This window comes from Geospiza fortis, unplaced genomic scaffold (genome assembly GCF_000277835.1).
Source record: "Geospiza fortis unplaced genomic scaffold, GeoFor_1.0 scaffold78, whole genome shotgun sequence".
In the NCBI taxonomy this organism is placed as follows: domain Eukaryota; kingdom Metazoa; phylum Chordata; class Aves; order Passeriformes; family Thraupidae; genus Geospiza; species Geospiza fortis.
In genome coordinates this window covers 2,080,375-2,102,465 of record NW_005054339.1, presented here as the reverse complement: position 1 = coordinate 2,102,465, position 22,091 = coordinate 2,080,375, and the positions used below count along the sequence as shown (strand labels likewise).

The following is a 22,091-nucleotide window of genomic DNA, read 5'->3' as shown; positions in this document are numbered from 1 at the left end:
CACAGAGAAAAGAGGAGTGTAGTGGGAGAAAGAGGTGACAGATGTGATAGGTCAAATTGAAAGAACAAGGGTAGAGGTGAATAAAAATGCAGCAGAAAATTCAAAGAGGAAAAAAATGGAGGAAAGATATACTTACTGCTAAATTGATGGGAGATACAGGCCTTTTTGAGGAGCAAAATCCTTTACTGAAAGCAGCAGTTTTGTAGAAGAAAATAAATAGGAGAGGGTAGAGGGTGTCACAGTGGCTGCAGATCTTTGCCTGCTAAATCCAGACAGAAATGGTGAAAGAAAACAGGTAATTTCTACAGAAGGTAATCAGTGACTGGAAAACAAGGAAGGCAGGGGGAGCAAAAGGAAGGAGTGAGAGAAGACCAGAACATTGAAACTAGTAAGTTTAAGTTTACATGGTTCTAAATTTTTATTGTAAGAGAATTAAGTGGATGGAATAGAATGAAATAAAGAAATGATCCATTTTGGATCCTGAGACAGGAGCTATGGCACTGTCCATGGGGCTGGTCCTGTGCTCCCTTGCTCCATTAACACCATAAAGCAGAGCAGTGGACAGCAGACCTTGACCTACCTGGTTGGCAGAGTTTGGGCACAAGGCAATACTGGCCAGCCAGAACTTTCCTGTTTGATTTATTGGGATGAGGCAAATCTCTGGAGCTGGCAGGAGTCTTGTCTGTGACTGATTTGGGAGCCACGAGTTGCTCTCAGTTCTGCTTTTGCATGGCTCCTGTTCAATAAGCACTCAGAGATTCCTGCAAGGCAGGAGGAAGCAGCAAATGTACCTAAAGGTAACAGGGCAGAGAGAAGCAGCAGACAGATGCTCACAGTCAGATAAGATATTTACTCCTCCTGCTGATGGCTGCTGGTTAAAAAGAGAAGTGTGAGGCCATATCTTGTGAGATATGCATAATTTGTTACATATACGCTGACACTATTTTGTATTGGAATTAGAAATTACAAAATGCCAAATATTCATTACTGCATCTGCCTTCAACTTCTGAGCAAGGGAAGGGAACACAGGAAGTCAGAAACCCACCAGAACTCACTTCGGGGCTTGGAAAGCGCAGGAGGAGAGTGACTAAGCAACAAATTAAGAAAAAATTCAAGTGAAAAGTGGAATGGCACCTACTTACAGAATGGAAAGCACAGTGCAGAGGGCAAGCAGCACTATGTGGATTGAGTAGCTGCAGCAACCAGGCACACCAGCTACTTTGGGTTGCTGCAGAAAGCACAGAAACCTCTGTCAGCACAACTTGTCTATTCAAAGTCAGATAAAATCTTTGAACAATATGAGGAGTTTCTATTGTACCTTAATGAATTCCCTGGCCCAGAGCTTCTTTGCAGCAAGGGAGAACTGCATTAGCAGGGCAGCAGCTGCCTGGGAGAGCTCAGGCACTGCAGTGTGAGTACAGCTCTCAAGCATGGCCTGTGCCAGATGAAGCCTCACTTAAAGCAGAGGGTCCCAGGTGAAGGTTGCCCCAGCCATGAGCCACTGCTCCCTGCTCAGTGCTGTTTGTATCCCTGCTGCTGGCAGGAGGTGACACACAGACACCCTACAACTGAAAGCAGGGAATATTTAGTTTGCAGCAACTCTGCTGATGTAACCCTGGATCAACAGCTTGTGATTCAAATCCCAAATTCATCTATAATGGAATCAGATTGGGAAGCCTGTTTTTGATGCAGTGAAGTGAGCAATCTGGTAATTCCAGTTTCCAAATTCCACAGTTTGTCATGTAATTTGTGCAGCAAAATCAGCACCTTGAAAGTACAAGCAATTCACACAAACATATCTTGGCATCGTGTCTGCACAGTTCTTTCAAAAAACAGGCTTCTAATTACACAGTTTGTTTTAGCTTATTGACTTTGGCAAGAAATGGTTTCTCTTTTAGTATGTTGCTTTAAAATAAAAAGGTTTTTCCAGTTATTTATTATTGGCATGATACGAAGAAACTTCTGTTAAACTGCCTATAATGCTGGCATAATTATGGGTTCAAAGATACAAAGGAACTGAAATTCTAAACCAAAATCATTTTGGAATTAAAACTTACAAAAAGCAGAAGACTGAAACTACAGCTTGGATATCATGGGCCGGGGCTTCTCTGTGTGTGTTTACTCTGCAGTGTTACCTCCGTGCACAGCAGGTTGGGTTTGAGATGTTCATTATTTGTAAAACATCTTCCAATGTTTGCAAAATGTATGAAATTGAGCCAAAAAAAGCTGCTAACTTTTGGGGTTGAAACGCAGCGTTTTGCAACCAGAGGTTTTGCAACCAGACAATGGCTGTTCTGCAGATGTTTCCAAAAGGGAGCCTCAGAGACTTTTGCAACAACGAACCAGAGCACAGCTGGCGTGGGTTTGCATCACCCCATTCACTGCTGATTTCATGAGCATTGAATGGTCTTACAGAACCACCTCCAAGAGAGCCCTGATACAGCAGTAAAATAGAAAATGTGAGACAGGGTATACTAATACTGCCTCAAACTTCATGGTGTTTTCACAAAATGCATGGTTCAAGAACACCACTATCTATAACTGGATAAAGTCCTAGAGATCTATTACTGTTTGCATGACACATTTGTTGGCTTGGATGATGCCACTACTGATTTTTCTTTGGAAACCTAAAAGTCCATGTGTCCATATCAAACTGTGAGCTGATAATGTCAATTTTATTTAGTTGATTCACATAAATCTTCAACAACAAAACCACATTGCAGATTAGAAACCATTTTCAAATAGCAAACAAGCAAGGACCGTCATATCTTGAAAGTATAATTATTTCAAGATAATATATTTGTGACATATATATGGAGCAACAGTAAGGCTTTAACTGTGTGGTTTTCTTGATGAAAGTACTAAAAATACTTGGAAGACCTTCATTTCCATAATTTTCTTCAAAGATATTTTTTTTCTAGGGAGTTAGATCTATTGACCAGCAGGTAACAGGTTCACTGGCTGACTCAAGCCTGTAATCTTTCTTGTACAATCTGAAATGAAATCAAAACAAGAGAAAATGTGATGACACAATCAAGGGGCAGGGTCAGAATTGCCCTGATGTGCAGATGGTACCAGGAGTCAGGGGCCTGAGTGGGCAGAGCTGCGCCTCAGCACTCCCGGGACCTGCACACTCACAGCGATTGATCCCCATCACAGATGTGTTTTAAAAGCAGTTGAAGGATAGAAAATTTTCCTCCTGGTAAATCCAACTGAGCGAACACCCTTCCTTTCCAGGAAAACAATGCAAGCTGTACCCCCAGGGTATAATTATTTCCCCTCAATGAAATAGGAGCCTTGAGCCCTGTAGCATCACTTAAACAACAAATGCAAGCTTTTGGAAAAAATTAAAATGCAAGTTATTTACACCAAAGAGGTGTGTTCTTACAAACACTCCCTCAGTTTCATTTCTTTAGATCTCTGGTATTTGCTGATAAAATAAATCCTAAAGAACACCCCCTCCCCTCCCTCCATATCTGGTACCTGGAAACTTTGTGCTCAGATCCAGGCACACTCAGGAGTCTTTCCACAGCTCTCTGATCGTTGTTGGAGTTACTCCCATATTGTGCTTTTGAATAAAATTGACCTAAGCAACAGACAAAGAAATTATTAAAAAATACAAACCAGCTGACTGTTGCTGTTTGTTTAAGCCAAATGGGCAGCTCTAACACCAGGAGAGCAACTCTTCATCTCAGAAAACAAACCAAAGATCAAGTTTGGATACTCCATTAGTAAGACTAGAAAATTGTTCTGTTTCATCTGTGATCTCTTATTATCCCTAACGCTCTCCATGGGAAGGTTCAGCCTTTCTCTGATGGTTTTTCACAATTATTTCTTCCTTGTGGTTTTTAGAATATGGAGCCTCTCTGCAAAGTTTCCAAAACAACTTCGACTTAGGTCCCACCAGGATTTTTGGAGCCAAGATGTTCAGGAGCAGCTGGCTTTCATTTCCTAACCATGATTGTTTACAATTTTATGTCCATTATTTATAATCTATTTGACATCAAATGGATTTTCTGCATCAGTCATGTCATTCCACAGCACTGTTGAGGTTAAGCCCAACTATTATTTCTGTCTTATTTTAACATCTTCTAAACCCACAATGGGCTACTTAGGGTAAGTGGGAAAGCATTGTGTTATGTGTTCTGTTTCTAGGGTGAGACCTCCCCTTTTTGGGATTGCTGGGCAGTAAAAGTTAAATGTCCAAAAGGAATAAATTAAATGCAAAGTTTCTCAAGAACTCCCTGACTACAGTCTCATTTCAGGAGCTGAATTACAAGAGCATTCTTTGCTGCACACATCTATGCTGATACACACCCAGAACTCCAGTGACTTTGTCTGAAAAACGGTCGGTGTTCAAGAAATAGAGCCCAAGGAAATCTTCTGGAAACCTGACCAAGGAAATTTTTACTGTGACCGTATCAGGCAGTGATGCTGTAACACTCCTTTCCTTTTCAACTGACACTGTCAGCCTAGGAAGTAAATTAGGAAATTATTTCCAAGAAGAATGTGAAGAAAGAATATGTATTTAAGTAACTGACATTAATTAATCAAACTAATTTCATTTTTGCATTTTATCTCTTTGCAATTGCATTTTTCCTGATCTGTTTGTAGTTATCTTTAAGCTAGAAAATATTGAGTAGAATATCTTTTCTCTCTGTGCTGCACAACAGGTCTTGCAAATATACCAGGGGACAATTTTTTGCTGATGAATACACCTTATTATCCATAATGACAAGAAATGCTTGAATGGGAAAAAATTTCTCACCATTTTTATGAGAAAAAAGATAGACTAATGAAATAATTCTATTTTTTTTAATGAACAAGTCAAATATTTTTTTTCTTGGATATTTCACAAGTTTTTCAGATCTTGCCTTTCTTCTGACCCATTAATATTATTGTGATCCCAGGTGGTCTCGGAGAACACAAATGTCACTGTCATTTTGCTCCCTGCAGACAGGATTAACAAAGCCACCCCCAAAGTGCTGATGCAAGGGCTCGGGTACTGGATTGAAGCAGGAGGATCATTCTGCTTGGCAAATTATACTGGGACATAAATCCAGCCAGCTCTTGGCTCTGTTTGGATTGCAAGAATAATTGAAAGCAGTTGTAGGACTTGTTATTTTCTAGAAATGTGTGTGTGGGAGCAGCAATGTGTGTCCTGTCTGCCCCAGGCCAGCAGGGGATCCTTGTGGAGACTTGTTCCAGCAATATAAAAAGGCTGGGGGAACCAGCTCCACTCAGCTCTTCCTTGGGGTACTGAAGGATCCTGCTCTAATTACTCCAACAAATGAAGTCTGCTTTTAAAGTATCCCTTCTCCTACAGTGAACATTTAGTTACAGACAGCTATTCCAACACTTTATGCCTGCCCATAAAAAAATGTCAGCTTCCCAGATGGGAGTTATTGCTAAAACTGAAGAGAAAGAAAACCCCAGCCTGTGTTGAGCCTAGTGCTGTATAAAAGGGACAGTAAATGTCAAAACCATCACTGGCAGTGCCTGCTCTGCCTTGGAGGAACACAAAGCGGCTGCTGGTGGCACCAGGCTGCTCTGCATGGCTCCTTTCCATTGGAACATAAATACATGAACAGCAGGCTGATGGTGCAGTTGTTCTGGTTCTCTTTACACAGGCATGGAGAATTAAAATTAAACTTAATTTCTTCTCCAAATTTGAAATGGGAGATTATGAAGATACCCTGCTGCTACTCACACTGATATACTTGCTAGAGAAGGACATTTGGAAGCACTTACTTCAGGTAAATGGGAAAGGAGAGGCCAGAATGAACAAAGATCTGACACATTTTCAAGTTTAGGAAAAGACAGGGAGATGTTTCTTACCCCTGGATGGTGGAAGAGGTTGACGTTGTCCATGACAGCCAATTGTTCTTGTTATTGTGGCTTACAAGGATTGCATGAGTGTAGACATGGATTTGCACGGGGGGATTCACATAGTTAATACCAAACTGCACAAAGTGATTTATTCCATCTCCAAGTTTCCCCATCACAGTGAGTCCTTTAATACAAATTTGTCAGGTGATTCTTCTCTTAAGGTACAGGTGATCTTAATAAACCTGCTCCAGTTTTGTTACTGAAACGACTCCAGGGTCTCAAATCTAGTTTTGTGCGGCACTTCTGGCTTGCAGCTCCACATGCTCCGGGTCTGTGGTGGGGTCACTAGAGCTGGTTTAAGCCCATGCTTCCACCTCCTGCACAGAGGTGTCTCTGTTCCATAGTCAGAGCAGGTGCCTGGTGCCTGGGCCATGGCTCCTCAAGGACAGGACCACAGAAAATCTGCTGTGCATCCAGAGCATGCACCTTTCTGTTGGCACACGAGGACCATAAGTTTTAAGGTCTCTGCATCCTCCAAAACCCAAGGACTGGATAGGAGAACACCCTAAGGACTAAGGAGGATGTGACACCAGGAGGAGAAGCGGATCCTCAGCCAGATCGGTGAGAAGTGCCCCCAGCTGTTGCACCATTAATACTGCCAAACAGAAAGGCAGAATTTACCACAGCCTCTCTGGTCAGTGAAAGGCAGCAGGTGTGAGATGGCTCTTCATGAGAGGGGGTTATTCCCCAAAATACCAACTACATTTACAGACTCAGTGACTCTCCTTATCTTGGTATTGGGGTAACAGAGCTCACTCACCTTGCTCTGGATCTGACAGCAGGGGGACAGAGCTTTGTGCTCTCTGATCAATATTTAAGCAGATTCTTTCATTTTGTCTGGGTAATTGCAAGAGAAGTTGTGGATGTTCATTGGCTGAAAAGAAAGAAAGAAGAAAAATATCAGCAACAAAAAAATCTAGCCTCTGTGCTGGATAGGTACAGCAAAAATAATTTATAGATTTATACCTAAAACAGTAGTTATAGCTTTTAAAGGAGAGAATTATTAAAAACAAAGTAATAACTGTTGAAAAGCACACCCAGACACAGCACCTTGATATGAATGAAACCAACAGATTTTAAATATAGAGTTTACTAAGGATGAGGAGCCCTTAAAAAGGCTCAGCCTGAAAATTTGTTGTACTGCATTTCTTATATCCTTGAGCCAGAGAGGTCTTCTCATGAAATACAGGAATACTTTCTGCTTAAATGGAAAGAACTAGCCAAGGTTAGCAAGAAGTGGTAAAAGATTTTCACAGAGTTGATGCAGTCAGAAAAAGCATTGTTGCATGAAGTGTACATTACAGTTACATTAGAAATTGAAATGGGGAGAGGATATGTGTCACTTACCAATAGGTTGTGCTTTTTTGGCATCTCTGAACCTGGAAACTGAAATAGTCAAAATTAATAAGAAGAGTTTAATGAAACATTCTTCTGTAAGTCAGCTGATGAACCAGGACAAATGCTGTACAGAAACCTTTTTAACAAAGCTCTTCACTGACAACTACGGAGAGCTTTGCCTAAGACGAGCTGTCCCAGTTGGGGAAAAGAGCACAGCGATGGGCCTGTGCTCAGCTGGAGCTGTGTTTTCAAGGGTCACTGGGCAGTGTTGAATGCAGCACACCCAGCCCAGCCCCTCTGACCCCACTGTGAGCAGCTACCTGTTGAAAACATCCTGTTGCTGACAGTTTGGAGCTCAGAGCGCCGTCGATCTGAAAGAAAAGAGTTTTCCCAATGTTTTGTTGCTTTGGGTTTATGCCTTGCACCTCTCTCTCCACACTTTGAAAGAGGGAATCTGCCCTGCTTGCTGTCCACTGACTTTTCTGGATACCCCAGGACTGGTGAATTATTTTGTTCTTAGCTCAATTTCTTTCAGCTTACTAATACATGTTTTTCCATATCTTTCACATTTATTTTCAGGAGGTATATTTTTTTTTATTCCTGAAAAGGGACCAAGATTGTTTTCAAAAGTTTATAGTTCATTATAAAATATCTGTGGACTGAAATACATATAATAAAAACTAAATTGTATATCAAGTGGGCATCTCCAATCCAAATGCATTTATATAAAATAAGGTTGATATGACCCTACATATGAAATGAACTTTATAGAATTATTCTGAGGAGAAACAGAGGAGGAGTACTTACCAGCAGGTCGCCCACCCCTCAGTGCAGTAGCAACTGGAGAGAAAAAGAAAGAGTATCTGTGTTTTACTCATGATTGCATTACATCCCTTAGAGGAGTGGTTCTGCTACTGAACTCCCCAGCAGCACTTTGAAAGAGGCAGCTTCTAGAAACAGGGCAGCATTGTGATTCTCCTGATACATTTCTGTGAAAGAACTACAGCAAAACCAAGGTTCTTTACCTATAAAATTATTATTCAAATAAATGCAGTTTCCAGAGAGGAAAAACACACCTGAATCATCCTCCCAAGGCATTCTTGAGTGGAGCCTTTGGAAGGATGCTTCACACGTGGTAGGAAGAAGCAGAAAGCATCATTAACACTATTGACTTGAAGAACTACTTTTCCTTAAGAGCATAGATAATTTTGACCTTTGAGACTTTCTGAATGGAAGATTTTCTCCCTTTGTCCCTGTTATCCATCTAAAACCTGCAAAGACTGTAGCAGGCATTGCTTATAATTTACTTCACACATTTTTTCAAATTTCAGATACTTCCCTCTACAGAACAACCACCATGAACTCTTTTGTTTGCTTTGACTTTTATTTTTTTTTGATTAGAGACTATGAAAATATGCTACTGGAAAACAAGAAAACATTTACCTCCTGCTGGAAGATTGCTGGGCTTCTCATTATCTGTGAAGAGGAAGAGGGACAGATCAGTGTTATACAGTCAACACTGAATTACTTTACCCATGTGAACCAGCAAACTGGGACAAGGGCTTCAGGTGATGATGTTTTCTGGGCTAAAGGATGGGTATATATAGCACTTGCAAAACTCTGACTGAGGCCATACCTTCCCCCCTACATCCATAGTAACAGCTATTAGACTACCTTTAGTTAATATTTAAACAATTTTCCATTTCAATTGTAGTGCCTGTTTCATCACTTCACCTTTCAAAAAAATCCTGCATGTTTTATTTTGAGAAGAAGCCAATCCCTGAACTCCTGCCTCCGATTTGCCTTGTTACATCACTATCAAATGAACCTAAGTGGAAGTCAACAACAATGAATCAAGAAGAGCAGAGCGTTTCAGAGGGGCTGTTTTTACCAGCCTCGGTGGGTTTGTTTGCCAGCTCCTCCTGCTGCTGGGGTTTGGTGACCACCATGGAAGTGAGCGGTGTGACAAAGCTGTACTGCAGGGACAGATCCAAGGCTTGGGCCTCCAGGGCCTTCTGGTCCTCTTCTTGGGCTGAAATACTAAAGTCTGTGTTAATGATGTAGCAAAAATGTGTAGAGACTATGAACAATCATCTTCAGATTCCTTTATGTATTAGCTGTGTCTCCGTAGATATTTATTATTGAATGGTCAGTAGTCTTATGGGGATAACTCAGCTGTTCATGTGCCTGAAATTATGGAAAAGCTTCATTCTTTGCAACACTGGAGTCTATGTATGGTTTAAATATATGAAAGTAATAGATACATGGTCTATGAAGTATCTTATGGACAGCCATCTTGTTCTATTCCCTAACTATTGCCATTTCCTTACCTACAGACAATATTTCTGGGTGTGCAAGAACAGCTCAACACAATCCATACAATTGGAATATATTTCATAGTAATTTCATGTAGAATGTGGTGCATTATGTGTTCATATATATGTATATGAAATTGAATGTTGTAGTTCTACCATAAACTGAAAGGCACTTCATGCTCATCATGCAGTAATGTAGTATTCTCCCAGTATCTTATGTTTATGATACTGTCTGGAAAAATATTTCTGTTTCTTTGTATTTTCTGATCATATAATTTGTGAATAAGGAATTTGTGTTTTGAAAATTTAGAAGTTTGTTATGTGAAGCATTAAAATCTCTTACGCTTTTTCCAGAAGCTGCTGAATGGTCAAGTAAGCCCACAGTCTCTCTATGAAATTCCCAAAGATGTATCTTTTATTTTGGAATACTTGCTCCTTCTCTTTGACATTTGCTTCTTCCTTAAGAGTCAAGTTACTCGTGTGCTGAAGTGGGAGAAAACTGACCATCAAAAGAACAGCTCCATAAACTTCAGCTCTATAAACTTCATTTATAGCCACATTATAAGACTTAAAATCTTTCAGTACCAGCTGTCCTTCAATTTTGGTCTTTCCCATTGGAAAATGCATCCCCAAAGTATCTAAAAAGCATGTATTTTACATCTGTATTTCTGCACTTGAAACAATGATGAAAGAAGGAGTTAATTGAATTCTAATTCAGCATTTTTGAGATGAATAATTGAGATTTCCTACTTCATTGTAACAATAGAAACCTTAAAGTGCTTAAAAGGCTAAAATACTTGAATTTTGTTAAAGAAGTGGCAACACTGAATTAAAATTTCTGTTTACTCATTTGTGGATATTCTTCAAGGTTTTTCTTTTGTAGCCAATTTAAAAGGGAGTAATTTTAACAAATTATCTGAGAGATCAAACAATGAGAAAACAGCTGAGAGCCCAAATGTAACAAACATATACTAAACACAAAACACTTCTTGAAGCCTCCTATTGGGCCACAAAAGACAGAAGGGAGAGATGTGTTTCACAATTAGTAAACTAAACACTTACTGACTGAGCTTTAATTTCCACTGGCAAAAGATCCAGCTCATTGTTAATTTTTCCAGACACTATAATTTCAGATCCTTCAAAAAACAGCTTGAAATTGTTCTTGGTTAATCCTTCAATGGAATTTTCTGGATACTGCATTTCAATTTGCATTAATATTGGGGTAGCCACTTCTTGATAAAAGCCCTAAAGAAGAGCAGTAAGACAGAGAACACACACAAATGACAACAAACTTGTGCAAAGCATATGTTGAATGTCTAATGCCCGCTTTAAAGCTTTTTCTCTAGCAGTGGAAGACTACTGCAAACTCAGAAATCATCCACTTCCCCTGGACAATTTCTCTTTTTACAGTAGAGAAATGTGTGAGTTTCCCAGTTTGTCTGAATATGGCTGATTTGAAAACTTTGAGTCATGGATAACGTGGAGGGTACAAGCCCTCAGATACCCCAAAATTGCCTTCCTCCCTCAGCTAAAGTAGCAGGTAAACCCCAACTCAACCCCAACATTTAATCTCAGAAAATCTGTGATTTTTCTGCTAGAACTAGATATAAGCTGAGGTTGATGCATGGCTTTCCTGGCACATTCCTTACTCCTGACCTGGAGCTGCAGGGCTGCATCAGCATTTTCATAGATACGCCGTGCTATTCCCCCATTGCTCAGGGCCATTTTCTCCAGGAATTTATAACTGACATCAAACCCAAAGCCAAGGCAGAAAAGAGCATATTTCCCATTGATTGCTTTCTGAATGTTTTCTTGAATTACTTCCACATTTCTCTCACCTGTAAATGAAACAAAAACGCCACTGTGGGTTTGGGTCTTTTCAAGTGCAAAAAGACTGCAGCAGGTTAATGGAAAATACTGCCTGAAGTTTTTTTAAAATAATTCAGAATAAAATACTAAAAAAATAGGGGATGGAATGCTAGTAATCAAATTGGAAATGAAAGCACAACTCTGCATGTGGAATGCCAGAACGTGATTCTCCCCCCTTAGTGGCTTTTATTAGGTTCTTCTGACGTTGTCATGGCTAAGTACAAAATATTTTATAGGATTACAGGGCCAGAGGAGATTTTTAGTACAGAAGGGACACACACTACAAGTTAACAACATGAGAGATGGATACTCTTCATCAAGCATTCAAAAGACAAGTACTATCCATAAAAATTATGTGTGTCAATTCAGAGAAGAATGGATTGGTAAATGGTGCAATTCCAACAAACTGCCAATGAACTCAGCCATGCTTCTCTCCCAGCCCCTTTGTGTGACAGAGGAAAAGATTTTCACACCATCACCTTACTCCATTTGAAGAGCTGCTGATGGCCATGTAGTGAGAGCTTTTCCATCAGCATTTCCAGGCAGAAGCTGTTGCTGCCTGCAGCAATACCATAGAAGCAGCTCAGATTTTTCCTTTTTAGCCGCTTTCCTAAGGAAAGCAGTGTAGGCAATAATGCCTGACACTCCACCCCGGACTGATTTCTAACTGCTGGATGCCAGGAGTGCTGGAGACTCACTGTGGCTGTGCTGGGGAGGCAGGACTGAATTTTATTTAAAAATCCAAACAAAATCAAGAAACCCCAAAGCAGAATGGCTCACACAATCTAAAAGGCAGAACGATCTTATTACAGGCTTACAGATGATGTACTATTGCTGACCTTGGAATGATGCTGGTGCTACACAAAACTAAGACAAAGCCCTATTCAAGACAAGGGAGTTTGTGACATTGTTCTGGGAGTTGCTTATTTCACCTGATATTTCAATCTCAATCTTTTGGTTTGTGCTGTCACAGCTGATCACTAATTAAGACATGGCAAAGAATACAGAACAAGAAGCACCTTGCTCTGTAGTTTGGGGCACAGAGGGTGAAGAAGCACAAGCAATATCTCTCAAATAGGACTGTACACAGTATCTGCAAAACGTCCGTATTTTGTCTCTAGATATTTTACTTTTCTGTTTCAGCTGTGCCTGGAGTATCTCCAATTCCCTTGAGTTTATAAACTGGGAAGCCAACAGTATGCAGCAAAACAATTCCCAGCTAAAGTATGTACAGCCACAGGCAGGCAGGCTGCGCCATCACTCCAGATCCAGCAGCAGCTCAGCCTGTGTATTCCAAAGCTCTTCTAAAACACAGGCTAGGTCTATCAATATTGGGATGCAAGTGTAACAGATAAAAAAGCCCAGAGGAGTGAGGACCGTGTGTAGCATTCACTCACCAGAAGTGGGCTGGCCATCTGTCAGCAAAATAATCATGGAGACGCTGCGCTCTGGCAGCCCCTCGGCTTTGTCCAGCACGCCCACGGCAGCCAGCAGGGCACCGCTGATGTCTGTGCCTGCAATGAGAGAGCAGGCATCGCTCACCTCAACAGCAGAATCATCTGCAGAGATTGCTGCCCTTCATCTGCCCAGGCCCTGCAGACTTGTTTAAAGTTTTCTACAGGAAGTAATCCTTCTGAGAGAGGAGGATTTAGGGACTTAGCCTACTGGACTTAATTACCAGGTGTTATATTGCTACAGCAGTGCCCGAGTATTCTCTTGGGAGGATTTTCCACACATATGTCATGGGAAATACAAACATGTCTAGAGCCATTAAAAAGTGCTTAAGTAATCATACTGTCATCTGTTAACCTATATTTAAGAAAAGTTTCCCTGCCTTCTCTAAGAAGTCAGAGAAAAGAGCTGAGCATGGGTGGGTTTATTGGTGTTAGTGCCTAGGGTAAGGAAACTTCTGTTCATACTGACAGTGTAACATTAAAGGGAGATAGAGCCCCTGAGATGTGCTTAAAACTAAATAATAACACCAAGCACACTGACTGGTGCAGCAACTGAAATGCCACATCTGTTTTGCCTGTTTTATTTATGTGGCATGGCTTACAAGGGAGTGAAACTTTGGATGTTTTTCTTTTTGTTTTTTTTTTTTTTTTTTTACAAAGGGACACTTGATAAAAATAGAAAAAAAATCAGCAAATTGCTGTCAAATGTTGAGTGAATTGCCATTTTTCTGTAGAAAAAGTGTGGTACCAAGGAATCTTCTAATTGTCTCTGTGATAAAAATTGGAAACAAAACTTTGTGGCTTTGGTTCATAGATGTGCTGTAAGCATCTCTTATATACTATATAACTATATCTATCTCATAATGTAGTCACCAGTCTGACAACTCACAGGCTTTCTCTCCCACTCATCACTTAGAAGTCTTAAAAACTGACCTGCTTTGTAAGCACTGGTGGTAGCTCTGGGGCACTATATGACTAATAAAAATAATTATTTTCTAAGAAATTAATTCCACTGGGTGCATATTTGTGTCTACGAGCACGTGTACCTCCCCTGGCAGCAAGAGTCTGGACCAGTGCTGCAGCATTGGCCACGTTCTCCTCAGTGGCTGGCAGCAAAGAGCTCTTCCACTCCACCACTTTGTGGTTGAAGGTGATAAAGCTGAAATGATCTTCTTGGCGGAGGTCCTGCAAAATCTTCAACAGGGCATCCCTTGTCTGTTCCAAGGAGAAAACAATGATTTTGATTATTTCCACTTCTTTGCCAGAGCTGGGATTGAAAGTACAGTGTAATAAGGGAGTTCTCTACAGCTCTGTTCCAGATGCTGCCCTATGCCTTTATTAAACCCTATTGGTATGTTTTAGGTTGAGACCATTGGAAAAAGACAATTCACTTACAGACACAAAATCCAACCTATGAGGGCTGTAGGGGGCTTGTCTGCTCTCAAACAGAGCTACATACACAGTCATCAATAAACAGACAACAGATAAATTAACTCTCTAGGCTTCATTAAAGAAAAATATAAACACAAAAAGTTCTGCAAAAATACAGAAAGTTCTCTCTGCCTCAATGTTTAATACCCATGAAAATAGTAGTGTTAGACAAGAGTTACTCCTTAATAACTGCAATCTATGCATATGTATTTTCAAGCACTTCTATAAGTCTGAACCTTTTGCTGTGTACAAAACCAGTGTGTGCTTCCAATGAAAAATTCCCAGTTGCTTCCTCAGAAGGCTGGGGATGTGTGCCTGCTGCTAACAGAGGTCATGCTTTGAGGGAAGTTACCTGTTCAATTTTTCTGCCTGTCATGGAGCCACTTCGGTCTATAACAAAGATGACATTTTTGGGAAACGCTGGCATTTCTTGGGGTGCAAAGTAATGGACAAAATATCCATTGACAATCTGAAATACAGAATGTGAAATCACCCATAAAAGTACATCTGAAGAAATAAAGAATAAATCTTAACATTCTGGCACAGCAAGATTTGGGGAGCATGCTCAGCGTTCTGCTCTCTCGATAAGCCCAAATAAAAGAACTTAAATTAAAGAAAGTAAAATGTATTTCCTAGCTGGAAGCAAGATTGTCTGTAGAGAGAAAATTACCAGAGAGCAGCATGCATACATACATATATATTAGACATCTCAGTGCCATAAGTATGATATATGCATATTATCACTGTGTATCGCATTACCTCCTTATCATTACCTATGAGTACATCTCTGCTGAATGACTGTGGCTGCCACCTTTTAGCACACCTGTGTATACTTCATTAGTGAAATGATATGGAAAATACTCTATTTTATTCCCTAGAATAGGCATCTGTTAATAAATATTTGTTAAGTTCCTGCTGTATTTAATTATTACCTCAGTTATCACAAAAATCACAGAGACGAAACATCATTTTAAGTTATATAAATCACATTACTCTAAACTTCATTTACAGGAAGCCACAAATACACTTTTAGAGCAGACAAAATAATAATTAAAAAAGACTGTAAAAAGACATCTATGAAGTACCAATATAAATTTGGTACTTATTTGGTACTTACTTAGAATAAAATTTGAAAGACTGATTTTTTTTTTTGGAGTGATCTTTTTTTCAATATACCTGGGGATGTCTCTGGGGATTACTGAGTATCACCGTCAGTTCTTCCTGACCCTGACCTGATTAATGGGAAGAGCTTTTCCTGTCATTCTTCGTGTTTCAAAGCAAATGTTGCTGTTGTGCGGATTGCACTTCATATTCATACTTATCTGTGATCTAAAAGCATTTTCATTTATATATTTTTTACCTGTATATCACCTGCAGTGGCTTCTCTCTTAACATCATAATGCACAACAAAATCACCATTAAGGAGTGTTTCATCAAGTTCAGAATTTTTCTTCTGTTGGTCTAGAGTTGGCTTAAATAAAATATGAGCCTGCAAAGAAATCAGAAAGAAATATCTAAAGCAATATAACTTAGAGCAGCCACTGGCAGTAACCTCTAGCAGCTGCTGCTTTACCTTGGTTTCGTTCTGCTCTTTGGTGAGTGCCTTAGTTAACTCGTTTGTCATGAATGTGCTGTCTGTCTCCAAGAAGCGAATGCCCTGGGGCTCAAAGATGTGCACATCGATCTGCCAGCAGAGAAGAAGTGAACATCAGCACCTCAGAGGCAACACAGCTGTGCTAAATCCTACAGCACTGCTCCCTGCCCAGCCCTCCCCAGGACAGCTCACCTGGAAGTGCTTAACGAGCTGCTTGGGCCGGACCTTGATGAGCAGCTCGTACTTCCCCAGCTGCCGCTTCAGCAGCTCCTCGTAGGTCAGCTCAAAAGTGACTTTGCTGGCAGCCGCGATGCTGACGGACACGTGGAACTGCTCCAGCTTTCTGTCTGTTATTCTGGGGGGGAAGAACAGTGATTTACCTCCTTGTGGTGGCTGGAGTTTGTGAGGTGTGCAAAATAATTTGCACACTTTTATTGTGGCCCCTCCAAGGGGCCACATGGGATAAAAAAAAAAAGAAAAAAGAGTAGCAGTAAATATTTTTCATCATAGAGGGGATTTTTTACATTGCAGGTGCTATTATGCACATCACATATTGTACATTACATTAATGTGTCATGGGTGCAAGCTGAGAAATGGAGCAGAAACCTCTGCATGCCTCAAAGTGAATACCTGTGAAGCACAGATTAAATATACCCTGAAACTGCGATATCTGTTCAAGTGCCATGGTCCTCTGCGCTTGCAAGGAGGCAGACTCAGCACTGAACGTCATCCCAGCGTGGCAAGGTGCTCTTGAATGACAGTGACCAAGGCTGGATGGAGCTCTGAGCAACCTGAAAGGTGTCCTTGCCCGTGGCAGGGGGCTTGGAACTAGATGATCTTTAAGGACCTTTGACCCTGACATTAGCTCAACTGGTCAGAGCATGGTGCTAGTAACACTGTGGCTGTCAGTTCAATCCCTCTATGGACCATTCACGTAAGAGCTGGACTTTGTGATCCTTGTAGATCCCTTTCAAGAACATTCCATGATCTGTGATTCAGTGATTCTATGACAGCAGGTCCTAAGGCACTGCTAAACAGGGATGCTTCCTACTGAAGCCAATTGCAGGACCACCTATACATCACACATATGTGAATTTATATGTTAAAAAAAAATGTGTATATATACACACCCACAAAGGTACACTGTCCCTCTTACCAAGAACCCAAGACTGATTTTCAATGATTTGCCCCCAGTGGGATGTGGCTATCTCCAGGATTTAATCTGCCCCCAGCCAAACAGGAAGCCAAGGAGGGGTGTTGGAGTAGTCAGAATAGCAACATACTTGACGAGGCCAGCGCTCTGTCCTTGTGAGACTGCCGAGTCATACTCGTTTTGAGCAGCAGCTTTCTCCTTTATTATTCCTGGGTATACTACACCATCGATGGACCTGTTTGGTTTCCATGAAAATTAATTCATATTAGAAGGAATGCACTGGGGAAAGAAATGCAACAGAAGTTTTTTGTGGCTCTCTGGGCATGAGCAAGGGATGCTGGCTCCCAAACCCCTCTCCACCCAGGAGCATGCCAGGACCCAACACCACAACACAACCCTTGTCCTTGCAGAGTCTTGAGGAGGCTGGAGCAGGAGAAACACCATCTGAACACATCTATCACCCACCCTATGCAGCAGGCAGCCTGGACCTGGGCACCTCTTTTCTATTTGGCTGCTTACTACTTAGCCCCACAGAGCACTTTTGCAGAGAACCCTCTTTGTGCTCGCTCTTTCTTTGAGCAGAAAATGAACCCCCTCCCAGAGCTGCCTCCTTTGCACTGCAGGTGAGGACTGGTCCTACATGGAGAAATTGGTGATGAAGGCTGTCTTGGGTAACTCCACTTCAAAGGTGGCCTCTCGGGACTCATTGGCTCGGTTGACAATTCTGCTGGTGATGACAGTGTGAGCAAATCGTGATGTGACCTTGCAGTCCACGTGGAGGCTGTATATTTCAACAGCAGGCTGGAAAAAAAATTAAACAGACTGAGACAGAAACACGCAGGTTTTGTTCTCAGACCATCCTTACCTGGATGATGCTGTTGGAAAAGTCTGATGAAGAAATGACTTGTTAGAAAGCCTGGCTGGAACTGGAGAGGGGATTGCTCTGAACCAGTCCGCTTATTCCCTTCTCTGCAGCCACAGCCACTGTTCCATGCAAAACCTGCAGCTACATCTGCATTTTGCTGTTCCACAGAAGCTTCTGTTGAACCTTTTTCTCTCCTTTGGATACAGTGAAGCTGCTGCTGCATCACCCCAGTGCATTGCCCAAGATTTTCCTCAGGAAGATCAGAAGCCTCTTTAAGCCTGACCCAGGGAAGATCCCTGTTTTTTGTGCAACTGTTTATTTGCTCTCCCAGCTGTTGACTTTGCTTCCTGTTTTCCAGCTTGGTATCTTGCATCCCACAGGACTTTTAGCAGGCTTGAAACCTTGCATGGCCCTCCCAACCCCTCACTGGTTACACAAACAGAGATGCCCTTTGAGCACTCCTGTTTCTTCTGATCTGGTTCTTCCAGGGCCCCTGATGACCAAAGGAGGGGGGCACCATTCTAGGGCTGCCTGGAGCACCCCAGAGGGTGGCTGGACTGAGAACTGCCTGGAGCGCCTGCAAACATGGACACCTCCTTTTGCATTTGAGATGTCTCTCTAAAGGTCCTACCCATGTTCCAGCAGTGGCACTAAGAAAGGCTGGTCTGGGCATCACCAGCCTCATAACAGTCCAATAGTTGATTAAAATAAAAAAGCTCAGCAACAGAGAATATCATTGCACTTCTATTTTTACTTTTCCAGCCTCCAAGTCTTTTGAATGGCTAATTGATCTTTAGCTGCTTTGATAATTAATCTTCTGTACTTTTCTTGCCAATTAATAGCATCCAGTGGCTTCTTCTCCTTTAGGACACTGGCTGAAATTCAAATCTTGGCAGCTCTGCCATACTCAAACCTGCCCATGGCACATTCAGAGTGAGGTTTTGCCATAAGGAACACCAAGCCCCAAGCTGTGGCTCACTGGGTAAGTGCAGGCACGTGGTGGCCACTGCTCCCACTGAGGATCCTTCCAACACAGGAGCTTGTCCTGTGCAAAATTTACCCAGTGCAGAATCTACTCCACTGCCACCTGCCCAAGGGATGCTGCAGGGAGCAGGACCTGCATCTCCTGCACTGGCCCAGCCCCAGCAGCATTTTAGGCTGTGGCCAGCACAAAGCAGGGGTAGGCAGGATGCAGCATGGGGAGGAGCTTTGCTGTGCAGAGAGGTAAAAGAAGCAGAGAGGACCAGCCCCAGGCATGTACCCACAGGCAAAGGCACTGTGAGCTCATACACCCCATCCATGGCTTCCTGCAGAGCTCTCGGCTGCCCCTGAAGCAGCCACCAGGTCTGGCCCTGCTCCCCAACACCTGCCTGCATTTCAGTTCCACTTCACTCTTTTCTGAATAGGCACAATGGACAGAGAAATCTTCTGAATTAAAGCTTCCTTTTCCTCTCTAATATTGGTGTTTTTACCATGCCACCAGTCACCACTGTGATGGTACAAAAGAGAGTTTGCTCCTCCAGACAGCGCAAATAACTTTCTACTTCCCTCTTTTCCATTCTATATTTATTATTAAATCCTTCTCAGAAACCTCCTGGCACTGCATAGTGCTTGTTTGGTCCTGTGTCAAGATCCAAACCTCAGCTAGTAGCCAAAGCAGAGTTACTGATCTCTCACATTTGATATCTCACATTCCGAAGGAAGAGAATCATCAAACACATCTGCAAGTGCCTCCTGTTACATTTGTACTATAACAGCCCAAACAAACAACCAAGATGACCTTAAAAGGACCCAAAGCTCTAAAATCTCAACACAATCTGCCCAAGTCTCCCTGGGAGGTGGTTACCAGAGGAGTTACCTGCACTACCTGGCCAGTTATCGCGACACAACCACATCAGCAAATGAGCAAATGAGATATTGATAATAAAAATAGAGCAAATACCTTCTGATCATTAGTTTCTGCTAACACTATGAGTGAGGAAAAGACCATCAATGCAAGCAGTGTTCTCTGCTCCATTTTGGAAAAAGCCAAAATTTCAAATGAAATCTCTATTTATCTTAATCTGTTAATGAGTAACATGTACTTGGGGATATCATGTAGGCTTTGAAGAGACACAGAAATGTAATATTTACCCATTAAACACAGGCAAAACTTGGACTTGGTTAATGCTTATTTTTCCAACAGATCTTTGCTCTTAAACATTAGAATTTTAATGTTTCATAACACATACAATTAAGAAATTTATATATTTTTTTTAAAAATTAGATTTCACTGTTTCACATGAAATCCCTTGGGCAGATGACTTGCTCTGTGCAACAAGCTGCAGGAATCTCTACCATACTCCACAGTAATAATTGGAAAGGCACATCCTTAACATTATCACAAGCACTTCAGAGATTTGGAATTGCCAGGACAGGCAGCATTCATTTGAGATATTACAGCTGATGGCTTTCTCAAACTTTGTGCCTCCCTGCCCAACTGGCCATGATCCTTGGTAGGTAATGCCATTCATTGTCATAAATTAACACAAAGATCCTGTGGAAATATAAGCATCTGTGTTTTCTTCATGCCTGTTTTACAAAGTTTCCATGTGGAGAGCAAGCTTCTTGTGGCCTCAGAGTTGCAAGCAGACACTAAAGCACAGCTCAATAATTTATTACTTACCAGACATCTACAAGTTCACTACAAAGAATGTGCTAAGCACAGCCTGGTCTTACAAGCCTTGTGCTTTAAGTAACTCTTTAAAAAAATAAACTTTACTCCTTTCAAGCAGACTGTTTATACTACTTGCAAATACCACATCCTTTGTAGCAGGACATGTAAATATATATATTTTAAAAGGCAAAAAATTAAACTGCAATACATTCAATTAACTTGTACAACTCATGTAATGCTTTAATCTCTTAAAATACACAGGATTAGACACTTAGTGGCCTAAGAGGTGCAAGAGCCAAAGCTTTAATTAAGTGGATGTGCCATCAGTTTTCTAATGCCCATGTGTAAAATCACACGAATGTTAAAGAGCTGCTTTTGCTGCACAGATTTAGGCTGCAGTGTCAGCTCTGCCCCTCACATTTTTTAGATGAGGTCCACATTAAAAGACAGGAAGACCAAAAACAATGCTCAGTCCTTATTGTCACACTTGGAAGCAGCACAAGTAAATGAACATGACAACATCCTGGAAATAGACCTGTTTGTCAAATTCCACTTCTCTGGCAGATACCTTACTTGGCTTCCCTGTAGAATCCATGTGGGACACAGAGGTTTCTGTGCTTTGTTAAATCAGCACCACCATATCCAAAGCAGGGTCTGAAATACAGCATCCTTCTGTCCTGCTACCCCACCGACAAACCTACAGATCAGGCCCTTGTACTTCAATAAGGAAAGCGACAACATTTTGCCCCACTTGTCCCTTGCCACCATTTCTATAAGTATTGAACAATCTCCTTCCACCTTCTCAACACAGGTTAATTAAGGAGGGTTTGTTAAACCCAATGCAAAGGCAGCTCCAGTACTACCAGGGCAGGAATTTTTTCCACCGTGACTTTTTTCATGCTCTGGAAGGATCTTGGGAAAAAGCTCTGCTACAGGTACATACCTGTGAAGAGCTTGTGCTCCATGGAGAAATTGTGCCCACTAAAGAGAGGAGGTGGGGTCTGGGCTGCAAATAATAATCTTTTAAAGTAAAAAAAGCAGGGCAAGGCAGTGCACCAGCAATATCTTTAAAGAAGCTTTCCCCTTAAAGCCAAAGGATTTGCTGCTGCCTTAAGTGAGCGCCTCTCCACAGCCTCTCTGGGATCTGTGTGGGCATTGTCACATTTTATCTGTCAGGTGTTTGGGACACAAAAACCAAATATGATGCATTTCATAGTGCACAGAGAACTTTGGCATCACTTTTACCTCTTAATCATGTCTAGTCTGTGTAAAATAAAAGTAGTTTATTTAGCAAAGGTAGCATCTGACTTACCATCCCCAGACGTGCTGCAGAGACTCAGGGTGTGTGGGAAGCAGGGCAGGCGCCCACAGAGGTTCCTCTGTGTTTTAGCACAAATATCAAGCTGAGAGGAAACACTCTGGGGTTTGGGAGAAAACAGGTTTGGTGTTTAATGCAGCAAATTAAGAAGCAAACAGCATTGAAAAAAAGCCAGCTCCCCCTCAGTGTGCTGGTGTTGTACAGAGACA

General features: G+C 41.5%; 1 protein-coding gene across 1 annotated transcript; it reads right to left on the bottom strand.

The window, feature by feature from the left end:
- Nucleotides 1–2,672: 2,672 nt before the first annotated feature.
- Nucleotides 2,673–19,925, bottom strand: LOC102032005 (inter-alpha-trypsin inhibitor heavy chain H4). The gene is made up of 23 exons (XM_005422420.2): nucleotides 19,851–19,925; nucleotides 17,684–17,844; nucleotides 17,174–17,278; nucleotides 16,083–16,245; nucleotides 15,870–15,980; nucleotides 15,657–15,785; nucleotides 14,649–14,765; nucleotides 13,912–14,080; nucleotides 12,809–12,925; nucleotides 11,199–11,380; nucleotides 10,605–10,787; nucleotides 9,886–10,025; nucleotides 9,119–9,267; nucleotides 8,671–8,703; nucleotides 8,304–8,351; nucleotides 8,035–8,067; nucleotides 7,548–7,598; nucleotides 7,237–7,275; nucleotides 6,650–6,763; nucleotides 5,839–6,013; nucleotides 4,318–4,472; nucleotides 3,484–3,586; nucleotides 2,673–2,993 (listed from the first exon to the last, which is right to left on the bottom strand). Exons 1-23 carry the CDS (start codon nucleotides 19,923–19,925, stop codon nucleotides 2,918–2,920), a joined length of 2,628 nt encoding a protein of 875 aa, XP_005422477.1. The 3' UTR covers nucleotides 2,673–2,917.
- Nucleotides 19,926–22,091: the final 2,166 nt, after the last annotated feature.